The 24,589-nt window shown below is 36.8% G+C and overlaps 1 protein-coding gene across 2 annotated transcripts in view; it reads right to left on the bottom strand.

Annotated features, from left to right (window-relative positions):
- Positions 1-1,454: 1,454 nt before the first annotated feature.
- LOC149542840 (uncharacterized) overlaps positions 1,455-24,589 on the bottom strand; it is a 63,775-nt gene continuing 40,640 nt past the window's right edge. For both annotated transcript variants that reach the window (XM_089797730.1, XM_089797731.1), the window contains exon 9: positions 1,455-1,827. In XM_089797730.1, the coding sequence (XP_089653856.1) occupies positions 1,709-1,827 (119 nt within the window). In that variant the 3' untranslated portion in view covers positions 1,455-1,708. The remainder of the gene's footprint in view (positions 1,828-24,589) is intronic.

The raw sequence follows: 24,589 nt of genomic DNA, 5'->3' as shown, positions 1-24,589 counted from the left end.
ATTTTTTGACCGACAAAAACTCGTCTTGTCGGAGTGGTGAGATTGTTTTTTTTCTGAATTACTCGAAGTGTGTTTGACTCAACGTTTAATCGGTGAGTTTGCCATCTATAACATATACAATCAATGATCTCATTTTGTAGCAATTAGGTTGTTCAAAAGCTTGTTTGTAATCTAGTATCCCGTAATTACATGCAATACATTGAGGTCTGGTGCTACTAAAGTGAGGATGTTCAGCTACGTGATATTTAGCTCTAGTTTTTCTCCATTTAAGATCATCACGCAAATATATCCACTCAGAGTCTTCGGACCTAGACTAAAATTGTAAAAATAAACTGATACTTTAAAAAAAAAATTGCCTCAACCTGTAGCAGCGTCCACGGGGCTCTGCTGTTAGAAGACGCCACCGAGGAAGAGTGGAGTGGAAAAATATTTAAATTGAGAGTGGAGAGTGGAACCAACATCGATAAATGGAGACCAAAAATCTTGCTAGGGAAAGACGCTCAGAATGGAGAGTGGAACCTGCTGCTGAGGAGAGACTCAAAACAGAGACCAAAAATGTTTGGAGAATGTCGTGCAAGACCAAATAGTGTTGTGTAAAACCAAACAATTTCGTGTGAGAGATAAAAACGTTGTGGGTGCTAAAATGCGTGTCTTTTAAGTTTTGTTTGGAAAATAATAATAATAATAAACTATCATGCCTCAGAATGAAGAGTGGAACTTGTTGCTGAGGAAAGACTCGTAATGGACACCAAAAATGTTTGGAGAATGTCATGTAAGACCAAATAATATTGTGCAAGACCAAACAATGTTGAGTGAGATAGAAACTTCGTGGGTGCCAAAAATTTGTCTTTAAAGTTTTGTTTGAAAAAATATATATTTAAAAATTGTCTTGCAAAATCAACAAGAATCAAGAATCCCAAATTCGCCCAAAATCGTCTGACATTTGCTCAAACTCACCCAAATTTGCCCTAGGCTCGCACGCTCAAATCAAAACTCGCTGCAAATGTAATTAAATTCGTTCAAGGCCCATTTTACCGAATTTGAAGCAAATTACTCTGAGGAATATTGAATTTAGAATGATTTTGAACCGACTACAACTTTACTAGGAATTGACCCTCAACTTTTCCTATGTATGATCGATTATGGTAACTTAGCTCTAGATGCGTCCCAAACTAAACATTGTCCCATTCAAGGTCTTCTTGAATGTTTCTCGTAAGACTGCTCCATCAAGTCTAAAATCAGGAATACAAAAAAGGGCATCAGTAGAAGTAAGCCCAAAGTCTTAAGGATAACATTTTCAAAACAAAATAGCTGGATGACAAAAGATCAAACTAAGGGAATGGGGATGATGCACCAACTAGGCAAGGATGTGTCCCAAGTATGCCATATTACCACCTAGCTTGAGCTTGATATGAATTTTAGCTTTAAATGAATAATGGAATCTTAAAGGCATATTAAAGTATCTGAAAATTGAATGTATTGTTCTATTTTTTAAAACAGAAAACATAGAAATTACCTCCCATGAAACTGAAAGAAAAAACAAGTTTAACAATGAATGAAACATTTTTGAAAAAGATATACAAAAGCAGTCATCCCTCACAAGGGGAGACTCTTTGACAGATACCAAGATAAAAATACAATGAACTTTGTGAAAATTCCACGACCATAGACCAGACATTCATATATTGTAATGCTGATGTTCCCATAGTCAAGCTGCCACAGGTCCTCCTTCAATTGGTCCATCTGATATGACATTGTACATTCTTTCCCGGCCTCTTCCTCTGCCACGACCACGACCATGACCGCGACCACGACCTCGACCTCGCCCTACAAAACATCATAATGGAAACAATGATATTTCAGACACCAAAATTTGAGACAGCATTCTCATAGTAAGAATCTCTTCATTATAAAAGTGGAAATGCACTATTTGAAACCTTATACTAAACTCACTTCAATCTGTAAATCATATCTCCAATATTGAAACTATATGAATGGTTTGTCAAGCAAAAACCATGAACTTTTATTACAATGAAATCTCTTAACCAGAGCATGGTGCCGGACATTTATACATGTGAATCAAACCATAAAAACTGTATCATAAAGGAAACAGCAGTTGCATCAATTCACCACATTGGGTGAATTTAGTTTAGCAAGCAAGTTATTAAATTTGAGCCTATTCAGAAACATGAAAGGGAAAGCATATGCCAAAACTTTCAACAGTTTAAAAAATAAATATTTTCCATACATTCAAATTAAAATAGCTACGCATTAAGTTTTGTTGATGCTAGATAAAAAGTACCCTCAACATAAAAGTTAAAATTAGTTGATTTATTTCAGTGTGCCTTTGCACTAAATGAATTTGAACTTTACTACAAGCACCGCTTCATCATTGCTTGAGTAAGCTGTAGCTAACTAGACTGAAACCACTGATGAGTTGACACAGTATACAGGCTCATTGGTCAACCATTAACGTTATTTCAGCCTTGAAATATGAAAACAATATACTACATATTCAGAAGACCATATTTACCAAGTTTACGGAGGCTGAAAATAGCAGTCAAGTTATTTGTAAAGCAACAATATAAGATAGAATGCATTGTCAGCAAGTTGGAGGGTTCTCAAAAGGAATCTTGAATGCATATGAAGCAAAGACAAGAAAAATATTCAGAAGCTATGAAGTGCTTTAGCAGAACACTTCACTGGCTTGTGTCTTATTGATGGCAAACATTGTAGGAAACCTTTATTTTTGGCTTGTTGAAATTCCCTTAGAGAATTCTTTGATCAAATGCAACAGGAAGATACAAAACTAAGCTTCATAACATCTGCTAACATCCTCCCAACATGTCAAAAAATGGACATTTAGAAACAGGGTATCGAGATTAATCACAATAAGCAAGAATTTTTGGGATGTTGCATGTGTAATTGCCCTGATATGCCTGTGAAAGTGCACAGAAAACAAATTGAACTGGTTGACAGATGGTATGAAGAATATAAGGAATCAGGATTACAGGATGTGCATAATGGTAAATTGTTGCAACAGAAGATGGTAGAGTTTTTGCTTACTAGTGAAGAAGAAGAATTGATTTCACAAGTGTAATATCAAGTTTATAATCCTTTCCCGATTGTTCGAAGCCTGAAAAGTATTTTCATTAGAAAAGGTGGTTTAATTCAATAGTGGATGGGCACAAACTTTTATCACTGAAAAGGATTTGGATATTTTAAGAAAGTATACTTAGCACATTTTAAAAACCACCTAATTAATCATTGTCTATGTCCCTCATTCTACATTATCACTACTAGGCTCACACCCTGGACCCTTGAACTGGGTCCGGGTGTAAACCCAGTCTGGGTTCGTCATATGGTCTACACTTGGACCTATGGATCCGTGTGGGTGTGAATCATCACAAAACCACAGGCCCAAGTGCGGATTTGGAGGTACCCAACCCGCACTCTGTGTGGATCCATGCAGACCGCCATGGACCCGTGGCCAAAAAAGAAGATTGTGCGCCCAAAAACATATTAGATTGCATTTTTCATTTTTTGTATTCTCCTAACCCTCAAAGGACCCTAAAAAGGAGGCTACAAACACATTCCATTTCACGTTTGCTCTCTCATTTGGCTCTCTCCATCTTGCAAGTTTGAAGTGAGGCGATTTGATTGGAAGGAGACTGATTGTGGAGTTGCAAATACTTTTCTAAGAGCAAATTTAAGTGTTTAAGGTATGCATTTCAACCATATTCTTTTGTTTTTTATAGATTGTTACAAAAAATTAAAACATTTTAATTTTATTTTTTGATTTCGTAGAAGTTTTGAATTATGTTTCTTTTTCCCCATTTTTGTTATAGATTGCACCAATGAGTAGTCAAAGTTCAGTGGGTGGGTCTCATAAATTTAAAATTGATAAAGGTTGTCCTCTATGGAAATACACTAAAGAATTTCTCAATATCCTAGACATGGGGGGTTTGTATGGAAATGTATTTTTTGTAACTCAGAATATAGAAGCTTCCACTACTGAGTAAAACTTCATTTTATGGGCCTTGGGGGGTAAAGGGATTAGTATGTGTGAGGGACCAACAGGGGAGATAAGAAGGGGCTGCCACTTGGACAAATAACAGTACTCGTTAAAGAAAAAGAAGATGTGGATAAATTAGTTGCAAAAGAAAAACAAAGTGGTTATAGTTTCGGTTAAAAAAAACAAAACCAAAACCACCACCACCCACTCAACCAACCTCTAGACATCCCTTCTTGCCTATACCTTCTAGGGAGAAGGATGAAGATGTAGATGAACCAAAAGTCAGCATGCGCAAGAGAGGCCCACTACATCAAGCATTTCAAAACGAGGCAAGAGACATTGCTTATGAAAAAATTGCACGTTGCCTCTATGCGAATGGTCTTCCATTTAACCTAGTGATGTCACCCTATTGGAGGGAGATGGTGACAGCAATATGAATAAATAAAGAACTTATTGGTTACAAAGGTCCTGGATTTGGAAAGGTGTGCACCACCTTATTGTATAAAGAGAGAAAAAATGTAGAGGCCCAATTAAAACCAATTAGAGATTCTAGGTCCAAACAAATGTATCGATTGTCTATGATGGATGGAAAGATTGCAAAACTGTCTCTTGATCAATGTTATTGTTTTGTCCCCCAACGGAGCAATGTTTGTGACAGTGGTTCACTGTGAGGCAGAAGTAAAAAGATGTGGAGTTTATTTCCCAGATTCTCAGAGAGACTCTATAGAGGTAGTGGATAATGATAATGTTGTCCAAGTAATTATAGATAATGCAAAAAATTGCAGGGCAGTAGGTGCTTTGATAGAGGCTAGATATTGTTGACATAAAGTTATTTGCCATTAGTGACAACACTTTTCTCACAGTCCAAACCGAGCATCGAAGACACAGTTCAAACCGAGTGTTGAAGACTCAGTTCAAACCGAGCGTCGGTGACAACAGTTCAAACCGAGCAGATGGACTCAGTATTAACCAAGTTCAGTCGGTTAACATAGAACTCAGTATTAACCGAGTTCAGTCGGTTAATTAAGAACTTAGTGTTAACTGAGTGAAGACGGAAGCAGTGGTAACCGAGTGTAGTACTAACCGAGTGAAGACGGAAGCAGTATTAACCGAGTAAAGAAGGACTCAACATTAACCGAGCTCAGTCGGTAAGCAAAGAAGTTAGTTTCTGCCGAGTGACACTATATCTACCAAGTCACCAATGGTTACCGAGTTCCAGGCAACGTTGTATGACTAGTATGAACCGCGCCCCTACCTCTACCTAGTGCATGACGATGTCGTGTAACGTGGTGGTTGCCGTGTATCAGAAGGTCATCATGTCTGTCTGAAGAACCCGAGTTTATTTTACCATTTGGCCGACTCAGTTGTATTTTGTTTACTTGTGTTCAGCCGACCTTGCATCTATTATTACTGGAATGGTATAAATAATGCTTTACATTTTGTAAAACGGAGACAACAATAATAATAATAACAATGAAAGGATGTGTGATGCGAATATAGCAGCAGAACAGTGTATTAGCAAGGTCTACAAGGTGCAGCAAAGACTTCATCAATCACAAGAGGTGATCAATTGTAAAAGATCTAATCAAGTCATACATAGATCTGATTGTTTCATCCTAACAGGTGAATCATCTTGTAAATCCTCTAACCAGGTAGACTTAACAGTCTTTGTATAAAATCTCCTAACAGAGTGCATACTTATAAAGTGTGTTTCAAATCCTTTAACAAGGTGGATCTAGCAATCCTTCATGCTCTTAACAGGGCAGATCACCAGAAGTGATCATTGTATGCCTTAACCGGCTAACTTCCTACTGCAGTAAAGAAGATTTGTGGGTTTCATCCCCACCCAGTTTTACTTTCTATTTTGGAAGGTTTCTGGGTCACCAAAAGCTTTGTGTATATATGTTTTGGATGTTTATTTATCTCTTACATGCTGCAGATTAGGTGAATGAATACTTTACTGGTTTATGTTGAATTGATTAAAAGGTGTATTGTTACTGATTCACCCCTCCCCTCTCAGTAACCTGTTATATCTTGAATATTTCCAACAATTGGTATCAGAGCTTTTTTGGTTCTCAGGACAAAGCTTGACAGCTTGAGCAAAGATCAAAGTCAATGGAGATATTCAGACTTGAGAAAGTTATAGAAAATGAAAAGTTAGATCTAGAAATGGCCATGGTTCAACTCAAAGAAGCAAAGGAACATCTTTCTCAATCCCTAAAAAGAAGAAGGGTACTTGCAAAACAAATGAGTGACCATCTTTATGTTGAAGAAAGGATTGAAGATCTATTACCATCAAGCAATTCAGAAGAAGCTGACAAAGCAATCAAAGAACTTCTAGGAAAGAATGGATCTCTACAAGAAGAGGTAAGAAAGCTTAAGAGAGAACAAGAAATACAGTCAATCAGGCTATGTGAAGTTTTGGATCAAAGAAACAAAGCACAAGAAGAACTGGAAGATAGAAGTCATGAAATCTACAATCAATCTCATCAGCATGATGATCTTATAGACCAACTTGCCAATGCAAATGAAGAAATCAGGATTCTCAGAGCACAAAATGAAAGAATAAGGAATGATTTAAACACTGAAAAGCAAATCAATGAAAGTCTACAGAGTGACTTAAGATTTGAGAGACAAATCAATGAAGGCTTGGAAAATGACCTAATCTCTGAAAGGCAAGTCAATGAAAGGATGATGAAATCTCAGGCAGATGTGAATCAATTAAATGAGCAGAATCTTCACAGACAAACAGGCAAAGCTGGTCTTGGATACAAGGAAGCTGGTGAATCCTCCAAACAAGGTGAACAAAGGAATAAAAGACTCACTTGTAATCACTGTGGCAAGTTAGGTCATACATCAAACAAATGCTGGAGCAATGGGAAAGCAAAATTCAATGGTAAATGCTTCAACTGCAATCAGCATGGTCACAAGGCAAATGAGTGTAAAGAAAAACCAAAATTTGAGGGCAATTGTCACAAATGCAAAAAGCATGGTCATAAGGCATTCCAGTGCAAATCCAAATCATTCAATCCAGCTGAACAACTTGTCAAAGCTATATTCGGATGGGACTACAACACCTGGTGCAGATGTCACTATTGTGGAGAATATGGACATACTGGCATAAATTGTGCTAGACATCACCTAAGGAAGAAGGACACTACTGTAAGGTGCTATACATGTACAGAACTTGGTCATATAGCTAAAAATTGCATGAATATCAAAAGAATTGAAGATGAGAAGAAAATCAAAACAGACAACATTCGAAAGCAAATGAAATAGCAATGGATTCCAAAATCTACCGAGCAAGATAAGTCAGATAGAAATGTCACTCAAGAAATGGGTGACTCCACCATTTCCAATTAATATTCATATAAGAAATATTGGAACTGCATCCTCCAAGATTTATCCTAAGCAGCTCCAAAGGAAGAAGAATGATCAAATCAGTATTTCAGATACACTTTGATTCCAGGTCTGTTCAACACTTTACCGAGTTCGGTCGGTTGTAACAAAGCTTCATTAACCGAGTAGCAGTTACCGAGTTGAGTCGGTAAGAGACTTTACCAAGTTCGGTCGGACGCAACAAAGTTTCATTAACCAAGTTGTGTCAACCGAGCGAGGTCGGTTCGTGACCTAACCGAGTTAGGTCGGTACTTCAATATTTTCATTCGATCGCCGAGTTGATAATATCTACCGAGCTAGTGGATGACAACCTGTCATTTCATCTACCATCGTACCAAAACATTTATGGCGAATTTGTTATCAAAAGGAGCAAAATTTGATCTTAATTTTTACTGCGAAGAAAGAGCTAAGTTATCTTCTGCGATTTCAGAGCGAGCTTAAAACATTCTCGAGCGAATTTTTCAAAAGGGAGAAAGAATCAGTTTAGAATTCTTCTACACCTACCGAGTAGCAATGGCATCTGGAAGTGGCAGCTCCAAGACCAAGAAAGGTTTAGAAATGCTGGTTAAAGGAGAAGAATGGAAGGTGCCGAACTTCAAATTGGCACCAGCTATTGCAGAATCACTGGACCCTAACGGTGCTCAATCTCAAATCCCTACAAAGGTACTTATTAATGATATCCGCTCTCATTTCAAATGCTCCATTCAAGAACTTGGAAACCTAGAAATTGATAATGCCCTAGGTGAAATGAGCATAAATGGAAACCTGAAACCCGAACATAAACATCTTGAAACAAAAGGGTTAACCCACATTTCGCACTTGCCAAGGAAATTTCATGTAAAATGGGTTAGGTATGTACTCAGTCGGGTTCACAATGGCCAATTGTGGTTAGAGCAACCAGTGCCCATCACAAAGAAAATGATTAGCAAAATTACTGAACTCCCTATGTTGAGCAAAGCCAAGACTACCAAAACCCTAGGTCGGGAAGAATTGCAGAGACTGACCCAAGCAGAATGGGATGGTAGGGGACTTAAGCCCAGTACAATAGCTGACGTTGAATTGAGATTTGGTATTCACGTCATTGCTCACAAAATCTACAGTTCAAGCCGTCCAAACAGTGTATCCTGTGAAGCTATGGATTTGGCATACAAAATAGTAAAGAAGAATGTAGAATTTGATTTATCGGAATTGCTTTTGTCCCAATTCAATAAGAATATGGAAAGCATAAGAACCTCCAAAAACAATCCCTGCAAGTTCGGTTCGCTTTTGATTTGTTTATTTTTCTATATTCAAAAGTCTTTTCCATCAAAGGGGTCAGTAGTATGGAGTAAAGATATTCCAATTCTTTATCAGATAAATGAGTTCATTGCAGAATTAGGCGAAAATTTTGACAGTGTTTTGTATAACTATTTTGAAGATTTTAAGGAAAGAATGAACCATAGGTTCCGAATTCCACCCAGACTTGTTGAAGAATACAAGGAAGAAGTATGCTTCATGGTAGACTGCGACAAGGTATACATACAGGCAATCGGGCCTCGGGTAGCATGGGTGAAACCTCTTCCCTATGAGGTAAATATTGATGAAACTAGGGACATCATAGAAGCACTGGTGAATGAACCAGTAGACCCAAGGCAACTAGTTTTTGGAACATATGATCAAGCTAAGGCCAGAATTGAGCTTCAAATTAAAATCCCTCAGGCCATTAGCAAAGGAAAGAGAATGATAGCCCAACTAAAAACAGAAGTTGGTTCTCTTATGATAACAGAAGGCAAAGGAGAAGATGACGAAGAAGAAGAGGAAACCGAGTCAGAAAAAGAAAAAGAGCCTCAACGAAAGAAAGGTAAGGTGATCATCACCAAACCTAAAAGGGAAACTTCTGTAGTTTTCTCCAGAAGAACAAGACAGGGGAAGAAGGAACCTGTACTCGTTAAGCCTCCACTCACATTTGAGGCAAGATTGAAGCAATTAGAAGCAGGTGCTAGCTTCACAAACTTCAAAGCATTGAAGTTTGAAACCAGAACAAAACAGGAAAAGATGCAGATTGAGGAACTGGTACTGAACAAGATGGGTAAATGGAAATACTCACCGGATCAGATAGCCTCTCAGATCTCCAAAGAACTATTGGAGAGGTTGCAATCAAGATGGGAAGCTACAACCAAGACTGTCAAAGACATCTATGAGCAGACCCTGAGGAATCTCCTGCCGAGTCTCACTGATGCTGAAGTGAAGACATCACTGAAAGACCACGAAGGTAACATGATGATTAGATTCCACACCTGTTTGATACTTGTCAAAGATATTGAGCATGTGGTAAATGATGCAACAAACATGTGGAAAAACATCTATCATCTACACAAATCCAGTGATGATACTGTTGAAATCAAGGACATTGACAACAGTGATGATGATGATGATGATGATGATATTGAAGATATTCCAGGGGATCTCCATTCAATAATGTTAGAAGTTGAAGAAGAAGCTAGAAAAGAAATTGAGGAAGAAGAAGCTGAAAAAGAAATGGAGGAAGAAGAAGATGAACAAGACAAAGAGGAAGAAGATCCAGTAAAAATTGCAGCTGAAGTCATTGCATCTCTTCCACACTCTCCACCTAAAACAGTTACAGCTTCTACTGGTGAGATTGTGAGCTCACTGACCTCATCAATTGATCAATCTTCACCTGTCTCCTCTCAGCTCCGGGTACCATCTATGCAAGTGTCAACCACTTCATCAACCGAGCTGCAGCCACCTTCATTGACCGAGTCTTCCTCAGTCACAGCAGTAAGATCATCAAGCACATCAACTTCTACTACAGAGTGTATAGTAAGTGTACCTACAGGTACTACAATTTTGACTTCTCCTGCTCCAATTTTGGCAACTGTTAGTTCTCCCACTCCATCCTGTACAGCAATTTTGGGAGTAACATCAATTTTTGATACTATTAGCACATCTCTCAGTCTTCCTCTACTTAGTCCTATTCTAGTTTTGTCAGCCAGCCCTGCCTCATCAACTATAATCTCAGTTTCCAAGGGTCAAGGTGAAGTCTTTGCAAGAAAAGCAAAAAGATACATGTTTTCCAGCAAGACAATGGATGAGGAAATTGACTTGGATAAGGACATTGTCATTCCTAAAATAGATCTAGATACATCATCTGTTGATGAAATGAGAATGCTCAGTCAGCTATTAGAGCAGAAGGCTAGGCAAAAACAGCTCAGGCATGAAAGAGACCAGGAATATAGCATTATTGAAAGTGCTAAAAATATAATAACAGAGGCTATAGGTGTTGAAGTAGATTCTACTCAACACATTTTGATTCAGTTGGAAGAGGCTGTATATAAATTCAATGAGGATACCTCCGGCCAAGAAAAATTGATTGAAAAGGCAGAGAAAAAATTTGACAATAAGGTGCTTGAGCACATTGCTCAGCATATTGCATTAAAACAGGTAGAATTGTCTACAATTCTGAGTAATTTTGAGAATTCTTTTAATAATGTAACTTCACTTTTTGGCAAACTTTGTGATGTTACCGAGTATACCAAAGAAATCAAAGAAAAGTTGAATAAAATTGATGAAGACATGAAGGTCAGTGCCCAAATGCTGTAATCTGACCACAGTGCAAGTTCATCCCATCATCATAAAATAAGATTTTTGTCAGAGAAACAGGCAGAATTGCTGAGAGAGGAAGCAAGAATCAGGTCTACTCTGATTGATATCCAAAATATGATTCTTCCTATCATGGATACAATGCAAAAGCATATTGCCCATTCCAAAACATTGATCCATGACAACAACTTCTCAATTGCAGATCATATGATTGAACTTTCTGCAGAAATTCAAATAGCACTCTCCGCCAGCAAAATTTTGCAAGAAAATTGGGATAAGACTTTGGCTCTTATTCTCAAGGTACATTCAGGATTTATCTCTCATTTTGGAATCTCTGTGTAAATTGTTTGGCATTATTGTCAAAAAGGGGGAGATAGAACTTCAAGAGCTAACTATGCAAAGACATATGTATTGACTTGTAAATACTGTGCATATTGTATGGGGGAGACATATATGTAGACACATCTAATAAGATTTGCATTTTTGAAAACTTTTGAACTGTATGTCAATTGTTTTTGTCACTAATGCCAAAGGGGGAGATTGTTGGCATAAAGTTATTTGCCATTAGTGACAACACTTTTCTCACAGTCCAAACCGAGCATCGAAGATACAGTTCAAACCGAGTGTTGAAGACTCAATTCAAACCGAGCGTCGGTGACAACAATTCAAACCGAGCAGATGGACTCAATATTAACCGAGTTCAGTCAGTTAACATAGAACTCAATATTAACCGAGTTCAGTCGGTTAATTAAGAACTTAGTGTTAACCGAGTGAAGACAGAAGCAGTGATAACCGAGTGTAGTATTAACCGAGTGAAGACGAAAGCAGTATTAACCGAGTAAAGAAGGACTCAACGTTAACCGAGCTCAGTCGGTAAGCAAAGAAGTTAGTTTCTGCCGAGTGACACTATATCTACCGAGTCACCAATGGTTACCGAGTTCCAGGCAACGTTGTATGACTAGTATGAACCGCGCCCCTACCTCTACCTAGTGCATGACGATGCCGTGTAACGTGGTGGTTGCCGTGTATCAAAAGGTCATCATGTCTGTCTGAAGAGCCCGAGTTTATTTTACCATTTGGCCGACTCAGTTGTATTTTGTTTACTTGTGTTCAGCCGACCTTGCATCTATTATTACTGGAATGGTATAAATAATGCTTTACATTTTGTAAAAAGGAGACAACAATAATAATAATAACAATGAAAGGATGTGTGATGCGAATATAGCAGCAGAACAGTATATTAGCAAGGTCTACAAGGTGCAGCAAAGACTTCATCAATCACAAGAGGTGATCAATTGTAAAAGATCTAATCAAGTCATATATAGATCTTATTGGTTCATCCTAACAGGTGAATCATCTTGTAAATCCTCTAACCAGGTAGACTTAACAGTCTTTGTATAAAATCTCCTAATAGAGTGCATACTTATAAAGTGTGTTTCAAATCCTTTAACAAGGTGGATCTAGCAATCCTTCATGCTCTTAACAGGGCAAATCACCATAAGTGATCATTGTATGCCTTAACCGGCTAACTTCCTACTGCAGTAAAGAAGATTTGTGGGTTTCATCCCCACCCCAGTTTTACTTTCTATTTTGGAAGGTTTCTGGGTCACCAAAAGCTTTGTGTATATATGTTTTGGATGTTTATTTATCTCTTACATGCTGCAGATTAGGTGAATGAATACTTTATTGGTTTATGTTGAATTGATTAAAAGGTGTATTGTTACTGATTCACCCCTCCCCTCTCAGTAACCTGTTATATCTTGAATATTTCCAACAATGATCACATCTTTTGGACACCATAAGCTGTACACTCTTAATTCGGTGATGCAAGCAATTGGCACCCAAGAAGACTGGGTGAAACAAATTTACGAGGGTGAGGAGATTCATATGTTTGTGACAAATGACCATATTGCACAAGCAATTTCAGAACTTTCTTCAAATTGGAACTATTGAAGGTAAACAATTTAATTTATTTAGTTTCATTTATCATTTTATGTTATGTTTTGCATAATCGAATGAAAATTTTAAAAAAAATTGTTTACATATTTTAAATGTGTTACTAACTTACTATTAACATGTTTTTCGATGGTTGAAACTCATTTTGCCTCTCACACAATCATCTTGAGACAACTTGTGATGATAAAAGAGGCGTTGTCACAAGTGGTGATTAGCAACCAATTGGGCACAATAAGGGCCCAAAAAGTGAAAGCAATGATATAAATGATGATTGGTGGGGCCGTATGGAGTATATTAGAACTCACCGAGCCAATTGTAATATTCAACTAGATATTTTTCCCCAATTTTCTCACCAACAATTTTCAGAATATAGCAGATAATTGTCATGCAATAAAAACCAGCAAATAACCAGCACAATGCTCATATTAAAATTCTCCAGAATTCGTTATTGTATTATAAACCAGCAATCTAATAACATGATTAATATCCAATCTTAAAAACAATGCCAAAAGTCAGATTGGAAAAAAAATGATGATATTCACCTATAACTCTAGATGTCAACTCAGATGTATATTCACCACAGTTAATGTTGAACTGGTTTTGCGTCTGATTCACTACGAGAAGCCTGAAGGGGTTCCATCCTAAGGTTCTGAAATTGAAAGTAACAAGCTTCCACTTTCTCAAAGAGAAATTTCAAAACAATATCCAAATCCAAGTATGCTGAAAATCAACTAGCTTTCTTCTTTTACTGCTCAAAGTTGTAACCCTTCAACTATTTCTCTAGTATTTTCATCTTTTCCCCCCTTTGTCACCTTTTAATCCACTTTATAATATTAAATTGTCCTTTTTATAAATCTCCATTAAGCTCTCATAGGGCGATTTTAATATTACATGAATTTGGCTTAAATTTCTTAATGTCCCAAAAAGGGGACATTAGAGTCCTCCCTCCTTGAGATTGCTTGTCGTCAAGCAATCACGGATCTATAAATTGTTACTAGGATCCCATATCAATCTGCAAGCCACTTTGGAGTTCATACTAGTTGTTGGGTGGATATTTTGCAACCGACAATTTATGCAAATCCAGTCGCAAAATAGGTTGACCAACCACAGCATGTGAGACAGAATCTCTCCTACCTTAAACGGAAGGCTCCCTCTTCTCGCCGTTCCTTGGATCAACTCAAGGTAAGCAAGAAGTTAAGAGATATTGTAAAGGGGTGTAACCAATATTCTTTCCTCTTATTTCAAGAAAGATTCCACTTACTCGCGGAGCGAGTAATGGGCAAGCTTGATCTCTATAACTACACATCTATCTAACATTTGGAAAAAGTGATACCAATACCAAACATCAACTCAAAGGCTGATTGAAAGTGTATCGGCTTAGATCTATGTCTATATTTTCTAATCTATAAGAACAACTATAAAACAAGAGTAAATCTCTACCATTGGGGCACAAAGACTTCTAGAAGTAGATGATTTCTACACTATAACTCTATATGGCATACAAAATATAATATAAAACCACAGCCACAACTTCCAATGTATATTACCGTAATTGCTCACAGTCACAACTTCGAATTCAGTTGCTTCTCATACTCACTATGTTCTAAAACACATACAAGATTATCATAAATAAAAAATAATAAACTCAAATTGCAGTCACAACTTCCAATTTGATTCTATTACATATGTTTATAAAGACAGCTTCGAAACAAAATATTATTTTTTCTTTTCAAAATTGCACTACACAATCACGATTATGGTTGCACAAATTTGACAGAGCTTTTTTGCATATATTAAAAGATGATATTTACAGTGGAAGGCATTCCTTTATATAGGAAAAAGGAGAGAAAAATGGAGAAAGGTGTGGGAGGAACTCAACCACCTTGACTATGTCTAATAAGAAAGAAGATTTATTAGATTACATGACTAAAGGTTCGTGTAATCAGATTACATGCACGTGGATTACATGCAATCTATCTTTGGAAATTACAAAACTGAAAATACACTCAAAAAAATGTTGAAATTGTTGAGTCTGAGTGTATCAACCATGTAAATTATTAGCAAAGACCTTGTACTTGGTGTTGCAATCATGAATGGTCGCGGGATCGGAAATTCTTGTATTTCGTGAGTTGTTGTATTTCGCACCACTCCATTCACCTTGATAATTGTCGTGCTGCATCCTTTAATAGCCTCCTGATTCTCTTTGATGAATTGTCATTTGTCATTTGAAAACCTGATGTAACCAAGCTTTTTCTGATTCCAAGTTGTGAATTCTCCTTTGTCAGATTTGCACATTCTAGATTTTCTGGCACTTGAAAACCTTCTCAATGATGTCTGAATGTAAACTCAAAACAACTTTCCCATCAGCATCTTTAACTTTTTATATTTATTTTATTTTTATTTTTTGAATCAAAGTGCTTGCCTCATTCCCACACAAACTCAGATTCTAGGGTAGCCATTGGGAAAGTGGAGACCAAATGAATATTGCTTCTTTTGATTCGAAGCATATCTTCTTGGCATGATGTCTCTATTCTTTGAAGAAATTCTAAAATATATTGACTTTAAGAGTTTGCTGCAGCATGAGAATTCCAAAGAATGAAAACATCTTGCAATGTGATTGGATCCATGAAAGCTTTGGGATTTAAATTGCAATGACAGATCTATGAAGGCTAGGTGTGTTCAAAGTATGGATTAAATACTTACTGAACGCTTTGGAAGGCTGGAAATGAATGGAACAACTTGTATTTTGGGCAAAGATGGCCAAGATCGGGGTTTAGATAGTGGATTACATGTGAGCAAAATTGGGCTTTTGCTTTGGATGGCTTAGAATGCAACTTGGACGCATATGGATTTGTGTAGGATAAAAGTTTTTATGTAAAAAAATGAGAGTTTTAACCAAAATCGGGTTTAGGAGATGCAATTACATGTGGTAAATACTCATCATTTTTCTTGGTGAAAATATGTAACTAGGTTTTGGAGAAGAGATTACATATTTAGGAATATGGAGTTTGGATGTATTTGGATGATGGATGAAATGGGAAGGTGAAAGCATGGAAATGTACTTGCATTCTTGAGGGATGATCTCCAACTTTTCTCCAAAAACAAGCCAAAACAAGCAACTAAAAATATAATAACTTTAAAACAAAAAGAAAAACATACATCTTGCTTTGAATCAAACTTGATAAACTTCAAAACTTCACTTTGCATGCAATTTTGTTTTTGCAATGAGAGACTTTTTGCATTTGCAAAAAAAATTAAAGTTTCAAACTTAAATAACTTGAAGCAAAAAACTAGGGCTGCATTTGAACAAATGGATGATAAAGAGCCAAAGAATGCAACAAATAGAAAAGTGATGAAGAAATGCAAACAAAACTGGATTCTTGCACTTACTGGAGAGCAAAGAGAGAAATTTGGAAGAAGTAGTTGGAATGAATTTGTTCTCTCCAAAATCAAATTCTATGAGTGTGTTTGCATGTAATGACCAAATGCCGTTGAAAGATTAAAATCGTGTTTTAGAGATGCAAATGCATGTGCAAGATGTTGCCAATGTTGTGGCAAATGCATTTTTAAGTGCAGATCACACTTCTTGGAGTGATTTGCATGTTTGAAATGTTCCTCTTCAATGCAAATCGTGGTCTAGGAACTGCATTACATGTACATGTATTTGATGCAAAAAACTTGTTGTAAATACCTTTCCTTTCAAGCTGCTTGGAAAAACGTGGTTTGGATGCCCTATTGCATGGACTCCAAACTCAAACGCATGTTTTAAACATGCAATGAATTCCATATAACTCATTCCCAAGTCAAAATCAGGTTTAGAAAGATGTATTACATGCAACATTTTTTATGTAAATGCATTCCTAAGACTTTCTCTTTCCAATGTCCAATGCAAATCAGGTTTAGAAAGAGCCTTTGAATGCCACGTTTTCATTGACAAACCAAAATTGGGGTCTCTTGATGAAAGATCCCTAGATGAAAGATCCCAAAAGGATCCTTTCATTGAACTTCTGTAGAATTTAGTTAAAATAATAGATTTTCTTGTGCTTTCTTTGTGATCTTAGAGAATTAGACAGAAGTTGCAGAAAGATTGTTTCTTCTTTTTTTTTGTATTTCCAGATATAAGTAAAACAATAATTAATAACAGCAGCAAATAATATAATATTCAGTCAACCAGAATAGATACAAATCGTATCAGGCAAGATATGTAATCAATATGTCAGCAAAGGTGTTTACAAACAAGGAATGAAGACGCCAGCTGCAAGAATGGACCAGCCACGCACCAAAAGGGTAGAGATCGCTGATGTAAGTCAACCAACAAATCACGTGCCAGCTGAAAGGCAGCCGTATGGCTGCTATAGTCACGCCAAGACAGCAAGCAGCTCCCAATGTGTCAAACAAGACCCTCAATGTGCAATGCAAAAGCACCCCCAAATGCTGAACTTAACAATCTTTGTCAACTGCTGAAATAATATTGTAAAATGTTGTTGAAACCATCTATTGGGGTTTGCCTCCCAATAGCCGAGCTCTAGGGTTTGCGTCTCAGTCCTCTAGAATTGCTCTTTGGAGCAAAATTGCAAATACCAAGAATGAAGATGTAAAAGATAATGAAAGAATGAGCTAACATCTCTTTTTATCTCCCTCTCAAAGCCAATTGAACCCTAAAGGGAGAGTATGCCTTTCCCTTTATTATAAAATGGCACCTTCTCAATTAAAAGGCCTTTATGTTATAGGGAAAACACCCCTATCCACAAATAACATAACTCTAGCTACCTGAAGGTCTCCGGATGATGAAAGTAAATTATAATAATTCAAGACCTTTCCAACGAGCTATAACATAGGCCTACTTGACCAGATGAAGCCAAAATCCCCTTATTACTCCAATTAGCTATATAAATAGCTTTATTTTAATTTTTTTAAACACAAACTTAGGAAATATTAAAAATATTTCCCTTTTATTCAATTGGAAAGCCAAACCAACCAAATAATCAATAAATGGGTCCTGTCACCTGCCTGTGACTAATGTGGGGCAATGTGGGCGAACTGGCAATCCCATCCCTAAAAACTAGGGATGCTCCTAGAAGCTAGGGAATATACCCTGTCACCCTGAAACTGAAACCGTATACTGGTCCCAAGGAGCCTCAAACCTAATCACTGCCACAACCTTCTAAATTTTACGAAAATACCTAAAATTAAGGAATTGCCCCAACTGGCTCTCTAACTGACTGTAGAACCAACTCTGGTCACTGAGTATCTAGTATGAGTCTCTATCCACCATTGCTAGCCTACGAGACTCCAATAATAGGCCAACTCTCATGACTCTGCTAGTCAAACTAGAGAGGGGACATGACACTAGACTCTAACGCATATCTTATATATGCAATGGAGATGCAAATAAATCACTTCAAAAGTAAAATCTAGTTCTCTAGAGGACATTACATGCAATGATTTTAGTCTTGAAGTCCAAAATCGGGTTCTTGTAGGGGAGATTACATATTTAAAATGTCCAATGAAAACATATGTAAGTCAAAAGTGGGTTTAGGAAAGCCCATTGCATGTGACGTTTTGCATTGCATTTGACCAAAATTTCATTCCTTTGGAAAATCGAGGTTAGAGGAAGTGATTGCATGTTTTAAATATGCAATGCACTTGCATGCATTTGGAGCCCATGCCAAAATCGGGCTTAAAAAGGGTAATTGCATAGTTTCCTGACTTGCATTTATATGTAAATGAAATTATTTAGCAAATCGGGGTTACAAGATGCCATTACATGTGATGCATTTATGTGTAAAGAGGAAAATTGGGGTTAGAGGATCCATCTACATGTTTTAAAATGCAAGTGCAACCACCTAGCAAGTTGTTTTGTTGAGATACTAGTGGTTCGCATGCCAAAAACATGGTTTGGCGGAGCAGTTACATGTATTTCAAACAAAAATAACATGTAATGGACTTGCATCACTTAAGTTTTCTATTTAGCTCATGTCTAATTGATTCACTTAAGTGAATCTTGTAATAACCCCAACCGGTTATAACTTCGTGAAACACTTTGCAAACAAGCTTTGATACCAATGTAATATCCCTTGCCCAAACTGAATGATTTTAGCTCAAGGAATATTGTCAAACATTTGTATGTTGCCTCTCAATGCTAAGAAATTTAGAATGTTTGCAAATGATATTGCAATGCCTCTTACAATGAACTAATATGCAAGTGCAGTTCTTTTGGTATTTTTAATGCAGATACATGGAAACTAGATATGGAATGCATACCTACAGCCAACTGACATTTTGACAAACAATTGACATACAACTATTATGCTGATCATATATGCTATTAGATGGGCATTTCGTCAAACAAATGCTATGCAACATGTATCTCTTTTATTGAATTCATTCTCCTATACAATGTTGCTATGAGTTTGCCAAGACAAATGAGCTTACAATAATGACTACAATAATGCCAAAATCTGATTTTGAATTATCACAGCAAAATCATATGCCTAAAAATTACAATTGCTAACTCCTAATAGTTGCAAGAGGAACCTGATAATAGTGATGCCCAAGAATGGAGATGAATCAAGCATAAGTGCTGTAGCGCGGCATCGTTCTTGCGTACTGTAGCAGCCAACAATAAATGTATTCTCCAATTTAAGCACAAATAGAACTCCTGAATTGAAGCTCTCCTAAATACCAAATTTAGTGGATATTTCACCACATCAAATGGTTGCAACACTGAAGAGTTGACGTTCTCCAATGGCTGACTGAAATCGGAAACCTTAGTTTCTTCTCTCAATTTTATATCAAATGAAATTCACAATAATTAGATGATTAACAATGAAGCTCTCGCCTCTATTTATTCTTTTCCTTCACCCTTCTAGAAAGAAATAAAATATTATTTAATTGCATTCTCTAGAAGCGTCCCCTTTTCCAATACAATAATTAATTGTATTTCTAGAAAATGCACTCTCTCTAGAAGCTTCTCCTTTGCATTACAATAATTAATTGTGCTTGTAGAAAATTAAATTAATTAAATATAAAGTCACCTTTAAGTTTTAATTTTTTTTTACTTTATAAGAAATTAATTTAATCAATTTCTCCTTATTTCTCCACTTAGCCTTCGGAGAATGTAAAGGCTAAGAACTCCACTAAGATGCTAAAAAGATGGGGGCATTAAAATCTGCCCTCCCTGAAATTGCTTGTCCTCAAGCAACTTCAAGTCCGGATGGTGCAAAATCTCCTCATTCTCCCATGTCGCATCCTCTAAGGGCAAGTCCTTCCATTTCACCAAATACTCCCTTATAGTACGTCGCCTCAAGTTCCTTTCCTTGAAATCAATGATAGCCTCTGGCACCAATACCAATTTTCCCTCATCATCCAAGGGTGGAAGCATTGTAGAAGGAACAATATGATGCCCTAGCACCTTCTTGAGGCATGACACATGAAAATTGTTGTGCAACTTGCTCTCCACCAGCAAATCTAACTCATAAGCCACCTCTCCCACTTTCCTGATAATCCTGAATGGACCATGGTATCGTGGCTTAAGTTTCTCAAAACCACTCTTCTTGAGAGTGGATTGACGGTAAGGCTGCAACATAAGATACACCATATCTCCAACCTCAAAAGTCTTCTTAGTCCTCTTCTAGTCTGCATACTGCTTCTGCTGATTCTGTGCCTTGGTTATATTATCCTTGAGAGTGTTAACAATGTCTTGACTCTCCTGTAACAAATCACTTGCACTAGGCACTCTACTGTCACTCAAAAGCAGATCCATAAAATTGGGTGTCTCATACCCATACAGGGCCATAATGGGTGACATCTTAATAGACATGTGATAAGTGGTATTGTAGCAATACTCACAGAGATAAATCCACCTTACCCATGCCTTTTGTTGCCCTGCTATATAATTTATGAAATATCCCTCCACCCATTTATTCACTATCTCCATCTGACCATTTGTCTGAGGGTGGTAGCTAGTACTCGGAGTAAGCTCTGTCGCACACAACCTGAATAGCTCCTTCCAAAAGAGACTCATAAACCTGTTGTCTTTGTCACTCACAATGCTCCAAGGTAAGCCATGTAATCTGAATATCTCTTTGAAGAACAACTCTGCCACTTGTGTAGCAATGTATGTAGCAATGATCGGAAAGAAGTGTGCAAACTTCGTAAGGCGATCCACAACCACATATATGCAGTCCCTACCTTGGGCTCTAGGCAATCCTGTGATGAAGTCCATAGATAAACACTCCCACTTCCTATCAGGAACTGGAAGTGGCTGAAGTAAAACAGCTGAATAGGAGTGTTCCTGCTTATTCTGCTGGCAGGTGGGACACTCCCTAACATACTGAAGTACCTCTGCTTTGAGCCCTTTCCATTTGAAGCGCTCTCTAATCTACCGGTATGTCTTGTAGAAACCAGGATGTCCTACCATAGGTGAAACATGAAAAGATTTCAGAACCATCCTCCTCACTGTTGAGCCTAGGACAAAAAATATTCGCCCTTTGTAAATGATGAGCTCATTCACAAGGGTGTATCTGTTGTCCTGAATAGCTCCATCTATAAATCCGACTATCCACGCATCCTTTGCATACTCTGCAAGAATCAAGTGTCTCCAATCCTCCGACATGTCTGTCAATAAGCTCAAATGGGGCCTACGTGATAAAGCATCAGCAACTACATTCTATGTCCCCTTAAAAGATGTAATATAAAAGTTATAGGACTATAACTTGTTCACCCACTTCTGCTGCCAACCGGTTATAACTTCGTGAAACACTTTGCAAGCAAGCTTTGATACCAATGTAATATCCCTTGCCCAAACTGAATGATTTTAGCTCAAGGAATATTGTCAAACACTTGTATGCTACCTCTCAATGCTAAGAAATTTAGAATGTTCGCAAATGATATTACAATGCCTCTTACAATGAACTAATATGCAAGTACAATTCTTTTGGTTCAATGCAGATACATGGAAACTAGATATGGAATGCATACCTACATCCAATTGACATTTTGACAAACAATTGACATACAACAATTATGTTGATCATATATGCTATTAGATGGACATTTTGTCAAACAAATGGTATGCAACATGTATCTCCTTTATTGAATTCATTCTCATGTACAATGTTGCTATGAGTTTGCCAAGACAAATGGGCTTACAATAATGACTACAGTAATGCCAAAATCTGATTTTGAATTATCACAGCAAAATCATATGCCTAAAAATTACAATGCTAACTACTAATAGTTGCAAGAGGAACCTGATAATAGTGATGCCCAAGAATGGAGATGAATCAAGCATAAGTATTGTAGCACGGCATCATTCTTGCGTACTGTAGCAGCCAACAATAAATGTATTATCCAATTTTAGCACAAATAGAACTCCTGAATTGAAGCTCTCTTGAATACCAAATTCAGTGGATATTTCGCCACCTCAAATGGTTGCAACACTAAAGACTTGACGTTCTCCAATGGCTAACTAAAATCGGAAACCTTAGTTTCTTCTCTCAATTTTATATCAAATGCAATTCACAATAATCGGATGATTAACAATGAAGCTCTCACTTCTATTTGTTCTTTTCCTTCACCCTTCTAGAAGGAAATAAAATATTATTTAATTGCATTCTCTAGAAGCTTCCCCCTTTCCAATACAATAATTAATTGTATTTCTATAAAATGCACTCTCTAGAAGCTTTTCCCTTGCAATACAATAATTAATTGTGCTTCTAGAAAATTAAATTAATTAAATATAAAATCATGTTTTAATTTTAGTTTTTCTTTGACTTTATAAGAAATTAATTTAATCAATTTCTCCTTATTTCTCCACTTAGCCTTCGGAGAATGTAAAAGCTAAGAACTCCACTAAGATGCTAAAAAGATAGGGACATTACAAAATTCACTTAAAGGGGTCAAATACATATTTACACTAATATATTTTACATATCCTGTGTAAATATATTTAAAAAGTGATATTTCACTTAACTGTTTTGAATTAAAACATTAAAGTAAATCTCAACATCAAATTATAACATGAAGTGCACTATAATGACTTAAATTACTTAAGTGATGAATTAAAAGTCATAAAGTAACTTAAAAGCATAGCATAAAGTGAATTTAAGTTATATTTTTGAAAAAGTGCAACTCAACATTAAAATATAAGGTTAATATTTTAATTATGCAGTTGAGGTTGGAGAACCCATTTTTGAGCGCTTAATCCTTAATATCTTTTGACTAACAATTTCGTTCATGCCCCAAGATATCTCAAATGATCAAAAGCAAGAGATTGAAGGAAACAAAAAGACTAAAACAATCTAAACAAACACTTCAAAATGCAAAGGGGACTTTCGAAGTCTCAAAAATCAAGTATAGACTGACATACTGAAAAAACAAAAAAGATTTTACAAGAGCCTTCAATAAAAGGATTCATTGTATGAATTGGTGACACTCGTTTGATCAATTTTTGCCAATAAAATAATGAGTTACCTTAGAGAAAAGAGAAAGTCAATTGGAAAAGTTTCATAGTGTTGCCTCCATTTTGTGATGACAAAATGAAGGACAACACTGGTAGCTCTGAGACCAGAACCTATCATGTCGTGAAACCAAAAAGAAGGATGCAAATCATCCGTCAGTGAGATCCCTCAATCCCAAGTCAACCCAAGAGAAACTGCAGCCTTTGTCCATTGCACTACTCTAAACCCAACTGCTCCTTGCCTCAAATAGTCAACCCAACACAATCCAAAAAATGCAAGACACTTATCCTGTAAACTCCTAGATCCCAAATCAACCTATCGACACAATCTTGGGAGTAGGAATAGATGTCCTATAATCCACCAACCTCCTGAATCAGCCAATTGAACAAGTCGATGCCAAATACACCCCGCATATGCATAAAAATCAACTCATCGAATCTCCAGATATTGCTGCGATAAACCAGATCAGCAACAAGAATGTCAATAATGTCATCACTAAGCCACTGAACTAGAGAGATAAATATCTCATAAGGCATACATTGCAAAGTGTGATGTCCCCATGCATCTGCTTGCAACTCACTAAACCCTATAGGCCAAGCCCAATTAGAGAATAGAATGGTAGACCGAGTAGGCCTATAAACAAGATATCCAATCAATAAATAGATAGCAGCTATCTCATGAAAACTTGGTAGTAAATCTCTAGACAAACTGCCAAAACTATCAGTACACATTAATGACAACTCTGGATTTTCTGCTTTATTGGGAGTATTACCAATCAATTCTTGACCTTCATCAACAAAATGATCATCACCAATTGAGATTTCTAAACTAATATCACTTGATTTATCATCATTCTTATGCGAAAATGTTGTAGCCTCATCAACATGTGAAGGCATACAATAGCTATTGTAAAAATCTGAATTCTTGAATCTGACTTCTTGCTGTTCTCTTTGATCATTATTAGCATAATATCATATGTCTCATTTGAATAGAGAGAGGTGGGAATGATATGTTCACTTGCATCTTCACAAATGGTGTTAACTCCTTCAACAATCTGCATCATCTTCATAGTCCTAAATTTTATCTCATCTTCCTTGTGAATGACTGCAATAGAAGTTTGATTTTCAGTCCTGTTTAATGAGTGGTGAGTCATGCT

Source organism: Cupressus sempervirens, chromosome 8 (genome assembly GCF_028749045.1).
Source record: "Cupressus sempervirens isolate cs-2001-9-10 chromosome 8, ASM2874904v1, whole genome shotgun sequence".
Taxonomy (NCBI): domain Eukaryota; kingdom Viridiplantae; phylum Streptophyta; class Pinopsida; order Cupressales; family Cupressaceae; genus Cupressus; species Cupressus sempervirens.
Note: the sequence above shows the minus strand (reverse complement) of the source record. Positions and strands in the feature narration are given on the sequence as shown.